The 17,329-nt window shown below is 41.8% G+C and overlaps 1 protein-coding gene across 2 annotated transcripts in view; it reads right to left on the reverse strand.

Moving 5' to 3' along the window:
* Gria1 (glutamate ionotropic receptor AMPA type subunit 1) overlaps positions 1–17,329 on the reverse strand; it is a 301,486-nt gene that overhangs the window by 132,858 nt on the left and 151,299 nt on the right. For both annotated transcript variants that reach the window (XM_046446417.2, XM_058579911.1), the window contains exons 3-5: positions 13,800–14,039; positions 11,572–11,756; positions 6,729–6,782 (exon numbers count right to left, since the gene is read on the reverse strand). In XM_046446417.2, the coding sequence (XP_046302373.1) occupies positions 6,729–6,782; positions 11,572–11,756; positions 13,800–14,039 (479 nt within the window). The remainder of the gene's footprint in view (positions 1–6,728; positions 6,783–11,571; positions 11,757–13,799; positions 14,040–17,329) is intronic.

Genomic DNA, 17,329 nt, shown 5'->3' on the forward strand with positions numbered 1-17,329 from the left:
GGGAGTTTCAGGAGGAAGGGGATCTATTTTGGGGGATTTTCTTCATAATAACACCAGTCTTCACAGTTGCAAATATTTTCCTTATTCCAGCAGTGTGGCCCTTGGAGAAGGAGCCTCGTCTTTACCATTGGAGATGTTTAAATCTAAATTCTAGCTTTTATCACATGGCCTTTTCAAGGTCCTTCAATCACTTGACCCATCTTTCTCACTCAAAAAACAAGACTTTCATCTCACCATTCTTGGAGAGACGCAGAAACTGTCATTGGAACTCTACAGAGTTATCTTGGAGGATGGAAGGTGAGTTCAGAGGGTAACCTAGATTCCACTTGCCCAGTGAGAGGCTTGGCTTACCCTGGAGGACCGCCTCCTTTGGCATCTTGGCTTGCCTTCCTGTCCATCCACTGCCCTCCCAGAGGCTCTTGGCAGTGTCAGGGGTCATGGGTTCTAACTGAAGAAAAGTTGGGGGAGGGGGAAGGATAAACTAAAATGAGCCCCATTAGCAAATAGAGAAACCCTGAGAGGGACATAGGAAGGAGGAGGGAGCACTCTGACCCTCTGTCTCTAACTTCTGCACATGTACATCACACACACACCTCCAGGCACATCGACACATCAGGAAAATATAGAAAAGCAACAGTCAGGGACAGAAAAACAGCAAGTGATTGCTGCAAATCCCAGTCTCACCTTGCTGTTAATTCTGGGTGACCTCAAACATCACTGTCTGTCTCCAGACCCAGAGTGTCCATCTTGTAAAATTAGAAGCTGGTAAGATGAGCTCACCTTCAGCTCTATTTCTCAAGGATTCTTCAAAGCAGGAAGAGGGAGAGCTCTTTCTAGGGTGCGGGTGCCTGGATACAGCATCAGGGTCCTTCCAAGACACCCTGCAACACCCTGAGCCTGCTCTAGCCTCTGATTGCCACAGTCTTACAGTGCAGGTGGCCTTTATGGGTCTTGCATGACTGTTACAGGACGTGACTGTTCACTGTATTTTATGTGTTCTGATCTAGCTGGAAGGCAAGGCCACATTGCAGCCATGGCAAAAAAGTGAAGGATTGTGTTTCGTAGGACTCCTTGTTCTAGGAAAACAGACACGCTTGGTCCATATTTGACAGTCATTTAGTTGGCTGTGAGAACCAAACCCTGTGAGAAAGCACTGGGAGAATGGAAGGTGACCAGGCTCAAGGAGCAAGGAGCAAAGACTCAGCACAGTGGTCACTTCAAATATTCAAAGGCTGCTCCGTGGAAGGCCTGCAGACCTGTTCAGCAAGAGTCAGAGGGCAGGCAGCATTAGAAGGGATGAGAAGGTAACCAGGAGAGAACAGAAAACAGGCTGCACCTGTTCAAGGGAGAGTGTGGACATGGTCAGCACCCTGGAGATGAAGGGCTACCCTGGAGGTATGAGCTCCCCATCACTGGGAATTGCTCAAGCAGAAACCTGATGGATGGGCCTGTTAGGGAAGCCGTGGAGGAGATTCTGTCCCTTCATGGGCAGTGGCTTAGAAGCCCTCTCAGGCCTGCCTCTATCTACATATGCATCTGCATATTCCTAACTTGATTCTTTAGCATAGACATGAGGATTTTGCCCTTAAGTGCAGGTGATGTGTGAGTGCAGGCGTCATCTTCTGAAGATGTCTAAAATTGGGTTGAGGAACCTAAAATTGGATTCCTTATCTCCAGACATAAATGTCTTCTTTCTCCACTAGTGATGATGATAATAATGACAATGGTGAATATTATGGTGGTAATTACCTATATTTATTAAGTGACTATGTGGGATCACATATTATGATGAGCACTTTATATACATTTTCTTGCTTAATTCTCCTAATGCCCCATGAGGAGGTAGATAATTTCATCATTCCTTTTGTAGAGAGATAAGACCATGAAAACTCAGAGAGTGAAAGTAATTTGACTAATATCACACAGTTAATAAGTTTAAAACCCTACTCTGTCTGACCCCAGATTCCACTTCCCCAACAACCCCCCTGCCATCTGCCTAGCCAGACGCTATAGAAACCAAACATGACCCGGTATGGTATTGAGTTGGCAGCAGGAGAGGCACTGAGGAAAGTGGGTGGGCTCAGCCTTACAGAAGGAATTGACAGATTTAACACTGTAGGGGGGCAAGGAGACTAGAGAACAGTTTCTTCTCACGGCTGATGGAGCAGAGGGGCAGCAGCACAGAGCTGGGGGTTGGACAGGCTGCCGTATGGAAGAAAACCTTCAACTGTCACATTCCACAGGAGTTGATCTGCAAGCATGTTGGAGAAATGGCTGACTTCCCTGGACCACAAGTTCCCCAATAAGACCTGGTCTGACCTGGCCCCACCATCTCTCCCTCTAATTCTGTCTCACTAGAAATGGTTATTTTAATGGAATTCCATCAATATATAATGGAACAGGCATTTTACAGGAGTTTGAGAGCCTGAGTTTGAGTTCTAGATACATCATGGCCACAGTAGGCAAGAATTGAACTCAAATCTTCTTGTCAAGGACCACCCCACACAGCCCCCACACCTTCCTCTGTCTCCCTCATACCTGGCTGTCACAGGGCACACACTGTATTAAGAACACAGACCTCGGGTTCTATGGACCTGGAGGGGAAGCCCTGCTCTACCACTTTATAAACACTTGATCTGAAAGTCACTTATACTTCCTGAACCTCATTTTCTTTATCTGAAAAATGGGATAATGTTATGACCCTCGAAGAGTATGGTGAAGGTCAAGACACGTAATCAGAGTCGGATGGGCATGGGATAGAAAAAAATGCATGTCCAGAAATGACAAATATATGGAGACAGAAAGTAGACAAGAGATTACCTGGGGCTGAGGGGCAGGGCTGGAAAGAGAATGGGGGAGAGTGTGTGGCTAAGGAGAAATGGGGAATGACCACTAACAGTTATGGAGTTTCTTTTTAATGTGATAAACATATTCTAAAAGGAATTGTGGTGATCATTGCACCATCCTGTGAACATACTAAGAACAATTACTTTAAATGCATGGCATGTGAGTTATAGCTAAAAAAATTTATTTTGAAAAATAAAGAAGCAGAGGCATAGCTTTCCAATTTCAGCACGGTTCATGTTCACTTTATGAGCATATCAGTGTTATAGAAATGTGCATTCATCCTATTAAATATGTACACAATAGGAATACACACCTCAACCTATGTGTATGGAAATACAAACAATATGTGAATACATAGAGATGGGTAGATTCAGTCTATCAAGTAGGAATTCTCCACTTGTGCAGAATGCTTCTAACTCTTCAAATGATGGTGGCATTTGGCAACACATTTGGTTCTTCTCTGATGACTCTATAAGTGGGAGGAGCAGGAATTGTTTCTTGCAATGGACAGATGAGGAAACTGAGGGCTGGAGAGTTGCCAAAGAGCACAAAGCTAGCTCAGAGTGGTATCTGGATATAAGTTAGGGCTTTTTATTTTTACTTTTTTGGGTTCATCCATAAACCCTGAGCCACCTCCTTCCCCACTCTCTTCTAGTAGTCCTCCAATGGTGGCTACCTGAATCCTGCAAGCACCTTCCAAATTGACCCACAAAAGATTGCTATTGCTACTTTGAGCTCATGCATCCTGACACGAACAGAAAGGACTACAAAATGAAAGCATATCTCCCTCTTTTTCACAGGCTTCTTTGGTTGCTATAATTACCCCCTAGTCACAAGCACACTGAAGGAGAGGTCAGTTTCATGTAACAGCAGGCTAATTATGTGGCTGAATTTCTAAAAAATTATTATCTTATAAATTGTGTTATTCCTCTGAATGGGGAAGAAACACACCGTATACTTGACTATGTTTCAAACTGAATTAATTAGTAATTTGAAGCCTAATTATCAACTAATCTATTGGAACATGCAAGTCTTTTGTATTTGGATGGTATATGCCATTTGCATCCTATTAGCTGGCAGTTGTAAGAGTTGAGAACTCATTAGGTCAGAAGAAAAAAAATGCAGATCAGAAGTATGTAGCAACCCAAGGGGCTGACTCAAGGATGCCGTAACTGAGGGGTCACCAGGCAACAGATGGAGGCTGGCGATCTAATTACCTGGGGTCTTTCAGGAGCTATGAGGCCACTGATGTGTAATTTCTATCTCACCCAAAAGAGATAATTATGCATGCCCCTGTCATTGTTCTGTGTGTTCCCAAGCAGCATGATGTCTACAAGGTCTCACTGAGAGATATCCTGAGGTCTTGGGAAAAGCAGTGGCTGTGGCTGCTAATCTTGGTGCTAGATGCAGCTCTATTGTTGACTGGCTATGTGATACTATGGTACTGTAAGTTATGGCCCCTTGCTGGCTCTGTTTCCCTACAAGCAAAGTAGATTTAGGTGGAGTTGATTTCCAAAGTCCCATCTACATATCTGGGATTTGAGAGCTGTCAAGGGCTTTCCTTGCTCTCAAATCAAAAATTTCATTTTTGTAATTGTTCTATTGGGTGTGAGAATCTTGGTTCCCCAAAAGACTTTATGCAGTCACCACTTATTTAAAATGCAAATATCTGTGAGAAAGGTAATATATCTAGCCATTAACATCTGGGTCTAAATGAACCTACCTCAATAAACCCTTCTTACTTCCAATCTTGAGCCTGAAACACTGGAACTGCCAAGGCAAGGAGGTTTTGAAGGATAAAGAAGGGATAAAGCAAGAACTAATCAAAGGCTAAAGACCCACCAGAAAGAAGGGCACATCTTAAGATTGGGAAGGATGTCTGGGCTCCATTTTTTAGATCTATGCACTGGATCTGTGCCTTAGCTAACAACCTTTACTCCAAAAATAAGTACAAAATATCTTTTGATCAATGGATAATTACTGCTTAGAGTAATAATAAGGTTAAATAATAAAAAATGATACAAAATAACATACATGTTCAGTTAAGCTGGATTACAATCGAAAATTTACTATGAATAAAAAGTTAACATCACATCATAATGGAAACATGGGAAATTATGAAGATGGGCCAGTGTGACAAACTTTGTAGACAAACGCTACCATTAAGGGAAACCTGATACAAGGCAAAGTTTGTTATTGATTAATATTCAAGGCTGGGGTTGTAGCTTAGGCAAAAACTCTACGTGTTTGCCTAGCAAGTATGAGGCCCTGGGTTCGATCTTCAGTACCACATAAAAATAAATAAATAAAATAAAGATGTTATTATTATAATATATACTATAACAAAAGTAATGTTAAAAAAATTCAATGGGAACTGAAGCCACTTCGGAAAATAATGTTAGAGTTCCTCAAAATGTTAAATTTAATTGTATGGGGTGGTGCATTCTTGAAGTTTCAGCAACTTGGGAGGTCGAGGAAGGAGGATTGCAAGTTTGAGATCAGCTAGGACAATGTAGTGAGACTCTGTTTCACTAAAAAAATATATATTTTTTAAATTGCCAATGCTGGAGATGTAGCTCAGTGGTAGAGTATCTGTGGGTTCAAGTCCCAGTACCACACATACACACACAAAAAAAAAAACCAAAAAAAGACAACAAAAAACAAAAAACAAAGAACAAAACAGAACAAAGCCAAAATAAAATATAGAGTTTAGCACATAACCCAGACATTCCCCTCCTTGGTAAAGTTTGAAGAGAAAAGCTTGTGCAATCATGCTCAAAGCAGCATTATTTACAATCAACCCAAATGTAAACCACCCAAGTGTCCATCAATTGTTAATGGGTGAGCAAAAATGGTCTATCTATGTAATGGAATATTGTTTAACAATAAAATACAGAGAGAGAGAGAGAATGCAAATCAGTGGTGGTTACATAGGGCTGGGGAGTTTGGAAGTGATGAATAGTGACTGCTTATGGATATGGGTTGTTGGGGTGGTGAAAGGTTTTAAGATAAGATCAGAGTGATAGTTTCATAACTGTGAATGTATGAAAAACCATTACATGGTACAGTGTAAATGAGTGAGTTGTTTGGCATGTGAATTACAACTTAATAAAACCTTTGAAAATAAGACTACATGAGAAACAAAATTATATTTGACTTTGAGAAAAAAAGAGCTGCGGGAATCAAACCTCATGATAAAAACGGGTAGATGTGTCAGTCACGGCACAGAGAGAATGGACTTGACAAAGGAACTCATAATGGCACATGGTGGCTGCTAGCTAAGACAGTGTGTACAGAAAATGATCCAGTAAACCAAGTGTTTGTGACATGGAGAATAATTACACTCAATAAAAAGAACTGCGGCACATCAAAATGAAAACAATTTTTTTAAAAGACAGGCTTATCTATGCCATATAGAAAAATGGATAAATATGAAATGGACATCATATCATTCATGCTGGAAGATGGTTTGGGGTTAAAGATTTGTCAGTATTAGCATCATTATGATTTAAATGTGTTGTGATTATGAAAAGCAAAGCTGTCTTTGAGTTCAAAACAGAGGGCCCAAAGCACAGAGACAGCTCATATCCATTCAAAGATGTGATGACTTTGTCCTTATTATTGAGGGGCAGAGCCGATGAAAGAGGGACTTGTGAGGACGGTAGCTGTCTCTCAAAGACAGTCAGAAGTTCAGACAGTATGCTGGGTTTGGAAGCAGGATCCGGAGGAAAAAGGTAAATTTGGCAATGCTAAGGCTTAGTATTGAACTCTGAGCTTCCCCTTCCACCCAGACAGTTTACACCAGGCAGGGGCCACAGAAGCCAACTAGGAGCCCCAAAGGCAAAAAGGCCTGAGCTCATGGCTTGCCAGGCTCTACTCACCAGATTTGCCAGGATGTAGTGGTAGCCAATGCCGTTCTTCTCTAGCTTTATAATCTACAAAACACAATAGGAAGGGCCTCATCAGACATACTAATTGTTAAAGCTACAATAACAGTAATAACAGCACTAGTAACAGACATTGAGTATTTACAATGTGCTCTTCCAAGTACACAAACTGTGATATGCCAACCATTCAATGATGGTGACATTGTTAGTATCCTTATTTTGCAGATGAGGAATAACCATAGACAGGTTGATTAAGCTCCTTAAAGTCGTTCAGCTGGTAAGAGGCAAATGTAGGATTTGAAATCATTTGTTTTTCTGATTCCAGGTACAGAATGGCATCACTGGAACTGTAGGGAGCTCACTGTACTCCTTCCATAAAGCCTTCCATGCACATGGAGATTGTCTATCCCGTAGGTGGGGATCTTACGTTACATGGAATCCCCTGTCACTGTCATGAGAGTGTTTGCTGCTTGGATGGTCACATTGACCATATGCAGATGCCCTTCTGAATTTTGTATTTTCCTTCCTAAGCCAGTTGGGTACTCAGGCATTAATAGGACACTCACCTTGGAAGCTAGAAAGGATCATCTGGTCCTAACCCTTACTGGACAGATGGAAAGAGGAGTGATCTGCACAGACCCCATTATAGTCTGGTAGCAATGTCAGGACAGGTGCTGGACTTGTGAACCTCTCTGTATGATCCCTGATTACTGTCAATCATTAAGAGCCAGGATCCCCTAACACTTTACTGAAGTTGTCCCTCATCACTGCAGGCAGAAAAAATATTTATGGAAAGAACTACCCAGATATCTACTTGGGTAGCCAGTCACACCACCCAACAAGGACAAGCTGACTGCAGGCTTTGGCTCTGGCCCTCGCTGGCCTGGAAATTAACTTGATCTATTTCTTTCTTTTTTCTTTAATCATCATATTGGGGTTAGCCTACCCTGCTCAGTGCCTTTCCCCCTGCATGGTTGCAGGGAGACATAAAACATATGAGAAGCACTCAGGCTGCTTCTCTGACTGAATAAATTTTCAAGGTTATTAAAGTCCACATTCAGACATCTACTTAATTGGATGTATGTGCACAGTGGCTCACTTTTTTTTTAATGTGGGGGATAATTAAATGCAAGCACACACAATGAATGCTCTCAAACAGTGGTGAGGTTGTGAAATTGCAGACCACAGAGCTCAAAGACTATTGGGATGATAGTTTTATTAATCATTCTTCATTACTTTTTTTATCTTCTTGTCAAATGCTTTGCTGCCCCTTCGACAATGAGATACCGTTATCAAAAAACCTATTCAACTTTTAATAAACCCAGAATAACAAATAAATGATGTTTCAGAAACCACCACATTCAGACAGTGGAGGAGTATAGTTCTATGCAAGATGAAAGTTCAGATGGATGCATAGGAAAAAACAAAGAATTGATGACTTTTGACCAACAAAAATTAGTGATTTTGTGTAGTCCTACCTCATACTGACATTCGGGTCCATTTTTTCATTACCTATCTGTTGACCTGCTTTCCCTCCTTCACTAACTTCATTTAACAAATATTAATTAATTGCTTACTATGCATGAAGCACCCTGCTGGCAACATCATGTGTGCTGGGGGAAACTAGCATACAGCCTCCCCTGCAAGAGGCTACGCCCAACTGGGAGGGGATCCCTCATAAACAGACAAGCAGATAAATGCACAAAGAGTTACAAACAGAGAAATGTGTTATAAATGAGATGTGCAATTCCACCTCACCTCAATGACCTCATTGACTCAAATTTCATTTCCACGATATCACCTGCTTTCACCATCTTTGCATCGGAATGGCCTTGACTCCTCTCTTTGATTATTTATCTTTTATGGCAAAACTTTCATCTCAACTCCTCTGTAAAGTCTTCTATGACTAATTAATCTGTTCAATGAATGTTTATTGAACATAGACTAGATGCCAGGCATTATACAATGTGTTATGTTATGCACTTAAGAACAAATAAAGCAAGGTCCCCATGACCTCATTGAGCCGAGTTGCCGTTTTAGTAGGGAGCCAGATGGTAAATATATAAATAGACAAATGAATGCGATTTCAGCAGGTGAGACGCACCATGAAGACAATAAAACAGGGCGATGTGATGAATAGCACCCAAGTGGTTCTCTTCTACTGTCTCCTCTTGTTCCTTCTATACTTAATGACTGCATTATATAATTCGGTGTCTTATTTATTGATAAGGCATAACATTCTAACAATGCTATTTCTTGTTCATAAACCTTCACTGACTTCCCACTGTTTATACAACAAACCTCTATCTCTTTAGAACGGTTCCCAAGGATATTCACTCCTGTGCTGTGCTACCTGCAGTCATCTCTAGTACATACCCAGCATCCTTCACTCAGCCTGCTAACCATGCTGTGAACCTGGGTCTTCACCTGCCCTCTGGGCCTCCCAACTCAGCCTTTCCTTCACCTACAGGCTCTTATTTGGCCTATGGCCACCTGGAGAAATCCAGACACAGTTCACACCTGAGATTTTTCTTAGAGCCTTCATCAATTTCTTTTTCTTTCAATTCACTCAAAACATAGATATTGAATATTTAAGGAAGCCCTGTTCAAGGAACTATGGATACAGAAGAAAATGAAATTAAAAAAAAAATCCCTGTCTTCATAGAGCTTACATTCTAGCTGGGGGGCTGGAGAGAGAAGCCCACAATGAATTCCCTATTTGAAATTTAAAATCACTACCTCCTTTTGGGCAGACAGAACATTTTATATTAGACCGAGAAGACTTTCGTTACTGAATGTGAGATCATCTTGGATGGTGCCAACAGTGTCAGCTTGCAAATCAGAGATGGAAGTTGTAGACTGAGCACTATCACTAAGAACTCGTCTGAGCCCAAGGCAAATCATTCAATTTGAACATCGTCACCTCACTGGTAAAATGTGAGCATAAGCAATCAATCAAGTGATCTGTAAGATCCTTTCAAATCTTCGGTGTTACTTTTCAGAAGTGAAGAATGAAATAATTAGAAAAGAGTATAAATAAACTACAATCTAAATCACGCTTACAAACAATTCACCACCTTATAAAAAACAAATGCGCCCTTTGACAGAGGAGGTAGCTATAGATGTAGAGGCAGAAGAATTGTATTTTTGATAGGTTGGGCCCCCCAGAACCAAATGCAGCTGGATTTGACTTCCTGATTTTCTTATACGTCAGCAGTGAGACCTCAGGCAAGTATAATCCCTCTTTTCTTCATCTATAAAATATGTCATTTTTTAGGGGCTGATTCATAGAGTTGGTGTGAGTGGGAATGTGATTGTGCCTGGAAAGGGTATGAGATGGTGTGTGGTGTACTGTCAGCCCTCAAGACACAGCAGCATAAAGGAAAAGTCATCCCTCTGTTAAGGACACCACTTGTTATTCATTGCATTCTCCGTCTCCTATCTCATTTCAGTTTTTTATATCAGTTTTGTGGAGCAGGGTCCTTCATTTCTATTTTGCAGATAGATTGGTTCATTTTCAAAGATGGAAGTGACTAAAGAAGCCAGCACTCATTGACCCTCTGCCTAGTGAAAATAAGCAAATGTTTACATGTATCACTTCCTAGTGGGGGCTCTTTTCTAAGTACTTCATATGAACTGATTTGATGCTGTTATTCCTCACATGTATTCTAAAAGAGGTTGTTATCAGTATTCCCAACTTATAGTGTGGGAACCGGAGAGGTAGAAAGATTAACAACCTGGCCCAAGGTCACAAAGCTAGTTAGCACTGGAGCTGGGATTTGAACCCCATCTGGTCTGTTTCCAGAGTTTTTGTTTCTAATCATCATCATGTATGGCTTCACTTAAATACTAGACTCAAATCCCCGATTCGAGCCCAGAGGACCTGTATCTCAATAGAAATATTTTTTGCTGATTTCTCTTTTCAAGAGCGAAAGTCAAATCCACACATGATAAAGTAGAACACACAAAGTTAATGCCTTCAAGAATTCATGACTTTCAGACTCTCTCCTTGTTCTGTTGCTGAGGCTTCTGCTGAGTTGGTGCTGAGATTCCCTGTGGGGGGCCCCTAGGGTCTTGAGGGCCATTAAGGAGCCTTGTCATATTGTCAAGTATCTAAAGTTACCATCTTCTATTATATGGCTCTTTTCAAAAATGATTGCAAATCTTCTTCCTTGCTAACTCCTCAGGATTCACAAATGTAGTTTGGAAAGACAAGCCGTCTCCACAAAGGCCTACTAAGTCCGTGGCAGGCACGTGTTTTAAGTTCTGAGACCAGAGGAATTACAGTTTCTGTCTAAAAACCACTGAGGTCACAGTGCCTATTCATAGAATACACAGTTGATTTCTCAGAGGCAAGACCACGTGCAAGGAAACAGGAGAGAGGAGGCTGCTGCTTCCTTAGACTCTTAAAAACAGGTCAGTGGGCCAAAGCGACGAGATACCAAATGCCGGATCAGTGAGAGACACAGCCTGGGGCTGAATGCAGGAAGCTGGCTCTGCAGTCCATGCTCCTGATGTGATATGGCACTTGGTGAGCTGTAAATGCAGTGTAGTTTATTTTTTTTAACAGTAAAGGGAAACACTGGAGGTAAATTTTTGGTCCATCCATCTGAGAATCATTTGAAGCTCGGTATCAAGGTTCTCATTGTTTATGCTACTTCAAGGAATTTCAGAACTGAATTTTATGAATTTTACAGAATGTGAAATGGAAGGCATCTAATCTCATCTCTAAGAACTCTCCTTTAGCCCTCTTTATAACACCCACGGCCAAAGTGCGTCGTCTGGCTGTCCCTGGATCATCTCCAGTCCCTGCCCCAGTCCCCGCTCTCTCCACTACCTGGCCCAGGATGGCATTGAGGCGCTCGGATTCACAGTCCACCACCACCAGACGTTCCTTTTTCTTCTCCAGATCCTGAAAGAGCATCCGGTATCCTTCTTCTGTGGTTGTCAAAATGTTGACTGCTGTCACCTGCCAGTTCTTCTCTGCGGCTGTGTCCAGGACTTTCTGCAGGACGGACAAACCTGGAGGTGGGACAGGTAGCACAGAGAAGTGGCTGTCAGCATCAGAAGGTACCACCCCACTTCCACCAGGCACTCTCCTTTCTCTACCCTCAACCCCATGGCTCTGCCAAGCCCAGCTCCAGCTTTCTTTCACTGTGCAAGGCTGGACTTCATGAGCACAGGCACGGGGTCTCTTGTGTTTCTGTTCCCAGGACATGCTAAACAGCAGAGACAATCTGAGGTTCGAATTCGACATATCAGGTACATGATCTTGTACAGGTTCATTTGCCTCAGCAAACTTTAGTTTCTTCAAAGGTAAAATGAATCTTTATATCTTTAAGGGTTTTATACATGTTAGCTGTTATTATTTTGGGGCATTCAGTAAATGTTTACTAAATGAACCAATCTGGCATCTAAAGAGACACCTAAGAACTGTTGATCAAACTTGTGGATGTTTGATGTGCCCTCGATATATCACTAACACTTTGTCACCCGGTAGGTGGTCAATAAATGTGCACTGAATTTAACTACTCTCTTCTGATTCAGTTAAATGAAAGGAAGAAGCCTGTTCCTCAATACCGCTGAGTTCCATCTTTGAAACTGAGATGGTGTATTAGTTTCTAATTGCTGCTGTAACAAAATTACCACAAGCTTTGTGGCTTAACACAACACAAATTTATCATCTTATACTTCTGGATGTCAGATGCTGGAGATGGGTATCCTTGTGCTAAAATGAGGGTGTTGGCTTTATGAAGGTTCTAGGACAGAAACTGTTTTCTTGCCTTTCCAGCTTCTAGAAGCTGCCTGCGTCCCTTGGCTTCATCTCTGAAGCCAGCAATGGTGACCAGGTCTTTCTCCCATCACTCTGACACTGACTCTCCTGTCTCTTACTTTAACAGTTAAGGAACTTTGTGATTCCATCCAAGAACCCAGGAAAAGCTCCTTATAAAAAGGTCAGTTAATTTCATCTATAAACTTAATTCTCCTTTGCCACATAACAAAAACACACATTCAGGTTCAGGGATGAGGAAATGGATATCTTTTCAAGAAGGTAATTATTCTGCCTATCACATTTGCTCTTGCACTATTAATCTTTTATATGTATCTCATATCCAACTCCCAGTAACACTGCTAATCCCTTCTGTACTGACCAATATGGTGCCTGACCTCAAAATCATCTATAGATTGATTCGGTTATGCCTTCAGTACATGTTGTTGAGTGTGTTTGAGCCTCATGTGTCCTGAAAATCTACTATGTGTTTGGCATTATCTACTAGCTTTCTGTACTTCAAATCACTGAATTTTGTGAGGTAGGCACTATTCTAATATCATTTTACAGATGTGGAAATTGAGGCTCAGAGAGAACTTGTCATTTGTCTAAGGTCACAAAGCAAAAGCCCAGGGACTAGAGAAAGTGGGGTTTGAGCATGCTGTCAAAGAGGGGAGGGATTTATAAAGGTAGATGTGAGAAGGAAGTGCATTCCAGACAGGAATGAGCAAAGGCAAGGGGAAGAAAAATGTATAGGAGACACTGATTTGGAAAGTGTGATGTAAAATTCAAAGGAGGCAGAAATTACAAAGCTCTGAGAGGAATGATGATGATGATGATGATGATGATGATGATGATGATGATAGAAGCTAAAATATATGGAGATTTTTGAAAATTTATCAGGTCATAGGCACCAAACAAGCACTTCCTAGTCATCATCTCATTTACACGTTTATGAAGCAGAGACTTTTTGCCTTTATTATAGAGATGAGGCAATGAGACACAGAGAATTTTATCCACATTATGTAGTCTTAAAACTAAGGCACAGAGGGGGAGAGAACCCAGGAGTCTGGTGAGCAACAGAGGGACTGGTGTGTTAAGAGGATTACTCTCCTAAAAGGTGTGTTTCCACACTGTGGGTTAGAGATTAGCTACTGATACACCCTTCCACAGAAGGAAAGCATTTTGGATCATGTCCATGTGTTTTTCAAAGGGACAGGGTGGCATTATTTTTCCTCTAGCCGATCGTTTTCTCTCCATCGCTTAACAGCCTCCTTCCCTAATCCTTGGCTTACCCCGGTCGGCATCATAAATGTAGACAAATTTCTGCCACTTGTAATGGTCAATGATGCTGATGAGGGCATCCTGCAGTTCAGGGCGCAGCTGGAGGACAAACTGATTGGATGTGTCGACAGGAAAGCTCGGCGTAATGAAGCACACGTGGAGGGCCCCGCAAAAGGAGGTTAACATATTGACAGTCCTTCGTTCATAGAACCCAAAGATGGCGTAGACTCCTTTGGAGAACTGGGAACAGACTAGAAGAGAAAGAGAGAAGGATTAATGGATGGATAGGAGATGCTGTAAACCAGTTGTCAGAGAGCTGAAAAACAAATCCATCCAACCCATCGCCTGTCTACCATCTATTATCTAGCCATCCACCCATCCATCAAACCAATCCATCCACCCATGCCTGCAATACACCAATCTATTCACCTGTCCATCTCTCCCTCCTGTTCACCCATTCATCTGTCTAATCTCCCAGCCATCTGTCTGAATCCAGTGCCTATTACGTGCTGGATGCTATCATGGTTACTAATTATAGTAATCATGTATACGAAGTGTTTTACTATGTGATCTCACTTTGTCTCTATAATTGCCCTGTTAATGCAAGAAAGGGATGATTGGGTCCTTTTTCTAAAGGGGGAAACCAAGGATCAGAAAGTTAATGGATACATTCAAGTAGCACATCTAGTGCAAATCTGAGTCGGGCAGATCTCTTGACTCTTCATCCAGCGATCTTTACATTTTCATTGATCGTCACTACCAGGCAAAATATTTAAAGAAAAAGGCTATAGTAAGAAGGATGTCTCCTGGCTGTTGCTTTTGATACATGTTTAAGGAGACAAGTGTTGATTTTCCCAGCCTGGCCTGTGGCTCTCCGTGTACACTTCTCTGTTGATCTCATTTGGTGTTTGTACTCCCGTTGGCTGATTTTCAGGACCCCCAGTGTCTCAGACATAGAAATAGCTTAGCTGTGTGAACATCCCCCCAGGATCCACTTTGTAGGATCCCAGCGCGGTTACCAGTCCTGGTTTGTGGTTGATGACATTGCTGGTTAGAATATAATGCTAATAAGACCAAGGGCCCGGGATTGAACTCTCAGTCAGTCAGTTCCTAAACCCGATCTTACTATCTGATATGGGATAGAGTTCACAGTCTTTGCCCCTATAAGGGAACGAAACCAAAAGTTATCCCCAGTGCCTGAAAATTACCCTCTCAATGTGAATAGTGAGGAACATCAGCTTCTTCATCACCATAAGAGTATTCTGCACTCCTTTCACATATATTAGGCTTTCAACCCTCATTACCACCTTATAACTTGGATATTATCAGGTATTATTTTTTTCTTTTAAGATGAAAAGTTAATGCTCTTAGATCTTTTGTTTCCTACCACATCACCTGCTCATGACACGATATGACCTTTAACTTGGGGTCTCCAAGACCTGTCCGATGAATCATTAGTTCCACAAGATGAGAATCTCTGAACAAGAAAAGTCTTGTTTGGTCAAATAAATTGGGAAATATTGTGTGCCCTGTCCCTGTCTTGGAGTTTCATATGCACACTAGCTACATAAAGGATTGTGAGGTGTCTTGTTCAACTTTAATCTAGAGTTTACCTAATTGATTTGCCCCTAGGATCTCTTTTTGGCTCATACTTTTAATGTGGATATGAAGATCCTTTGGGTCATGTTGCAATAAAGAATGCAGTTAGCCTTGGGGCCAAATGGTCTTTTGTGAGTTCTCAATAAGTCCCTATAGATAGTGGACTTAAAAGATCAATGTTTCTTAAGAGATGCCAACTCAGCCACCTGAGTCATCTGTCCAACTCCTACTAAAAATGAGCACGCCATTTACAGGAAACCAGCAGCCATCAGTAACATCTGCTTGCAAACTTCCAGTTTCTAAGGACTCACTATCTCTTCAGGTGCCTGGCCACTGACAGACTGCTCTTTGAAGCCAGAACCTCACAGAATACTTGCTTTTAATCCACTCTATGGCTCTCCTGATATGTGAAGATGGTATTCATGGCCTCAAGCTTTATGATATTTGATATTTAGCAATGAAATCCATTCTCCACCTAGAAGCATTAATTAAAACTAAACAAAATACATTGTTTCACTTCCTTATGCAAAACCTCAAAGAGTTTTAAGATTTCTCATTGCACAAGGGGGAAAAAACAATCCTCATATATCTGACCATGATATGCGGCTTGAATAACTTATCCCACTGAACTTTCCTATATTACACATCCTTCTTCTGTTGCCTGCCCTGTCCACATGGCCTCCACTCTCTTCTTCTGGGGGGTCTGAGTTCATTCTGCCAAGACACTGTGCATGCTGTTCCCTTCCTGCCTGCAATGCTGTTCCCCAATCTCCTTGCAGAGACCACACCTTTGCAGCAGGTGTACCTCAGCTCTTGTCTCACTTCCTCGAATAGCCCTTCCTTCATCACCTCCTCAAAACAGTGAGCTGATCTTCCTTCCCTCACCCCTCACTCCTATTGGTCTCCATCATATCACTTTGTCTTATTTCCCATACTTTAATCATTATTATCTAAAATATTTTTCTGAGTTTACATATATATCTTTCTATCATCTGTCTATCTGTGGTGGCTTGGGCAAATGCAAATTCCCTGAAAATAAGGATCTTGCTTGTGCCCCAAGGCTGGTGTCGTGCACTGGGAAAATGGTATGTGCTTAATAAATGTTTGAAGAGTAGATGAATGATGAATTCTTGATGAGAAGGTCACATGACCCCAGTGGCTGATGGAAAAGTTGGACTCACACAGAGGAGACTGTTGGGGCCTCTGGTCTCCCTTCTCCTGGTCTGGGTAGCTTTCTTCTAAGGTAGCTATGTATCCTCTACCCCTCACACTGATTTCTCCTTCACCCTAAAGAGGACACTGTAGGCGCTCTCTTTAAATGTCTATTGTAATTACTAGAATCAAGATTTCCATAAATATGGATTCTGTACCAGGAAACAAACCATGTATATTATCCTCCCGTGTTAAATATAGGTTTTTCAAAATGCACCATCCATCTTACAGGGGTAAGTGGGCACAGGGAGACCATAAATTCTTTTAAAATATCATACACTGTGCATGGTATTTTAGGATCCCTTCTCTGCCTTTGCTGCAGCAAAATATCGTCCTGTGGGATATAAGCCTGATGTTCCAGATCTATCCCCTCATGTCACCTACTTGTCTTCAAGTGAGGCCTCTGGGACCCACCTGGCTGGTGATTCTTGCTAGGACTTTAGAAGTAGAGGAGGAAAAGTTGGGACGAGGGTGGAAGAAACAGGAGCAGACAGACATGATCACATCCTCAGACACACAGAAGGAAAGGATTTTATTATTTATTGTTTCATCTCATATCATCTCCCTGTTTTTCTCTTTTACAAATCTCTTTTCTGCTTTGTCCTTTTTAAGCTAAGGTGAATTTTCCTGCTGCTCCCTAAAAGAGCATGGCTTGGGGCTAACCTGACCTGGATTCACACCTGAGTGGGTCCTGGCTCCCAGAGTTTCTGAGCATTTGACCTTCAAGCTG

This window comes from Marmota monax, unplaced genomic scaffold (genome assembly GCF_021218885.2).
Source record: "Marmota monax isolate L192 unplaced genomic scaffold, Marmota_monax_Labrador192_F-V1.1 WCK01_AAM20220418_F8-fsc00188, whole genome shotgun sequence".
Classification (NCBI taxonomy): domain Eukaryota; kingdom Metazoa; phylum Chordata; class Mammalia; order Rodentia; family Sciuridae; genus Marmota; species Marmota monax.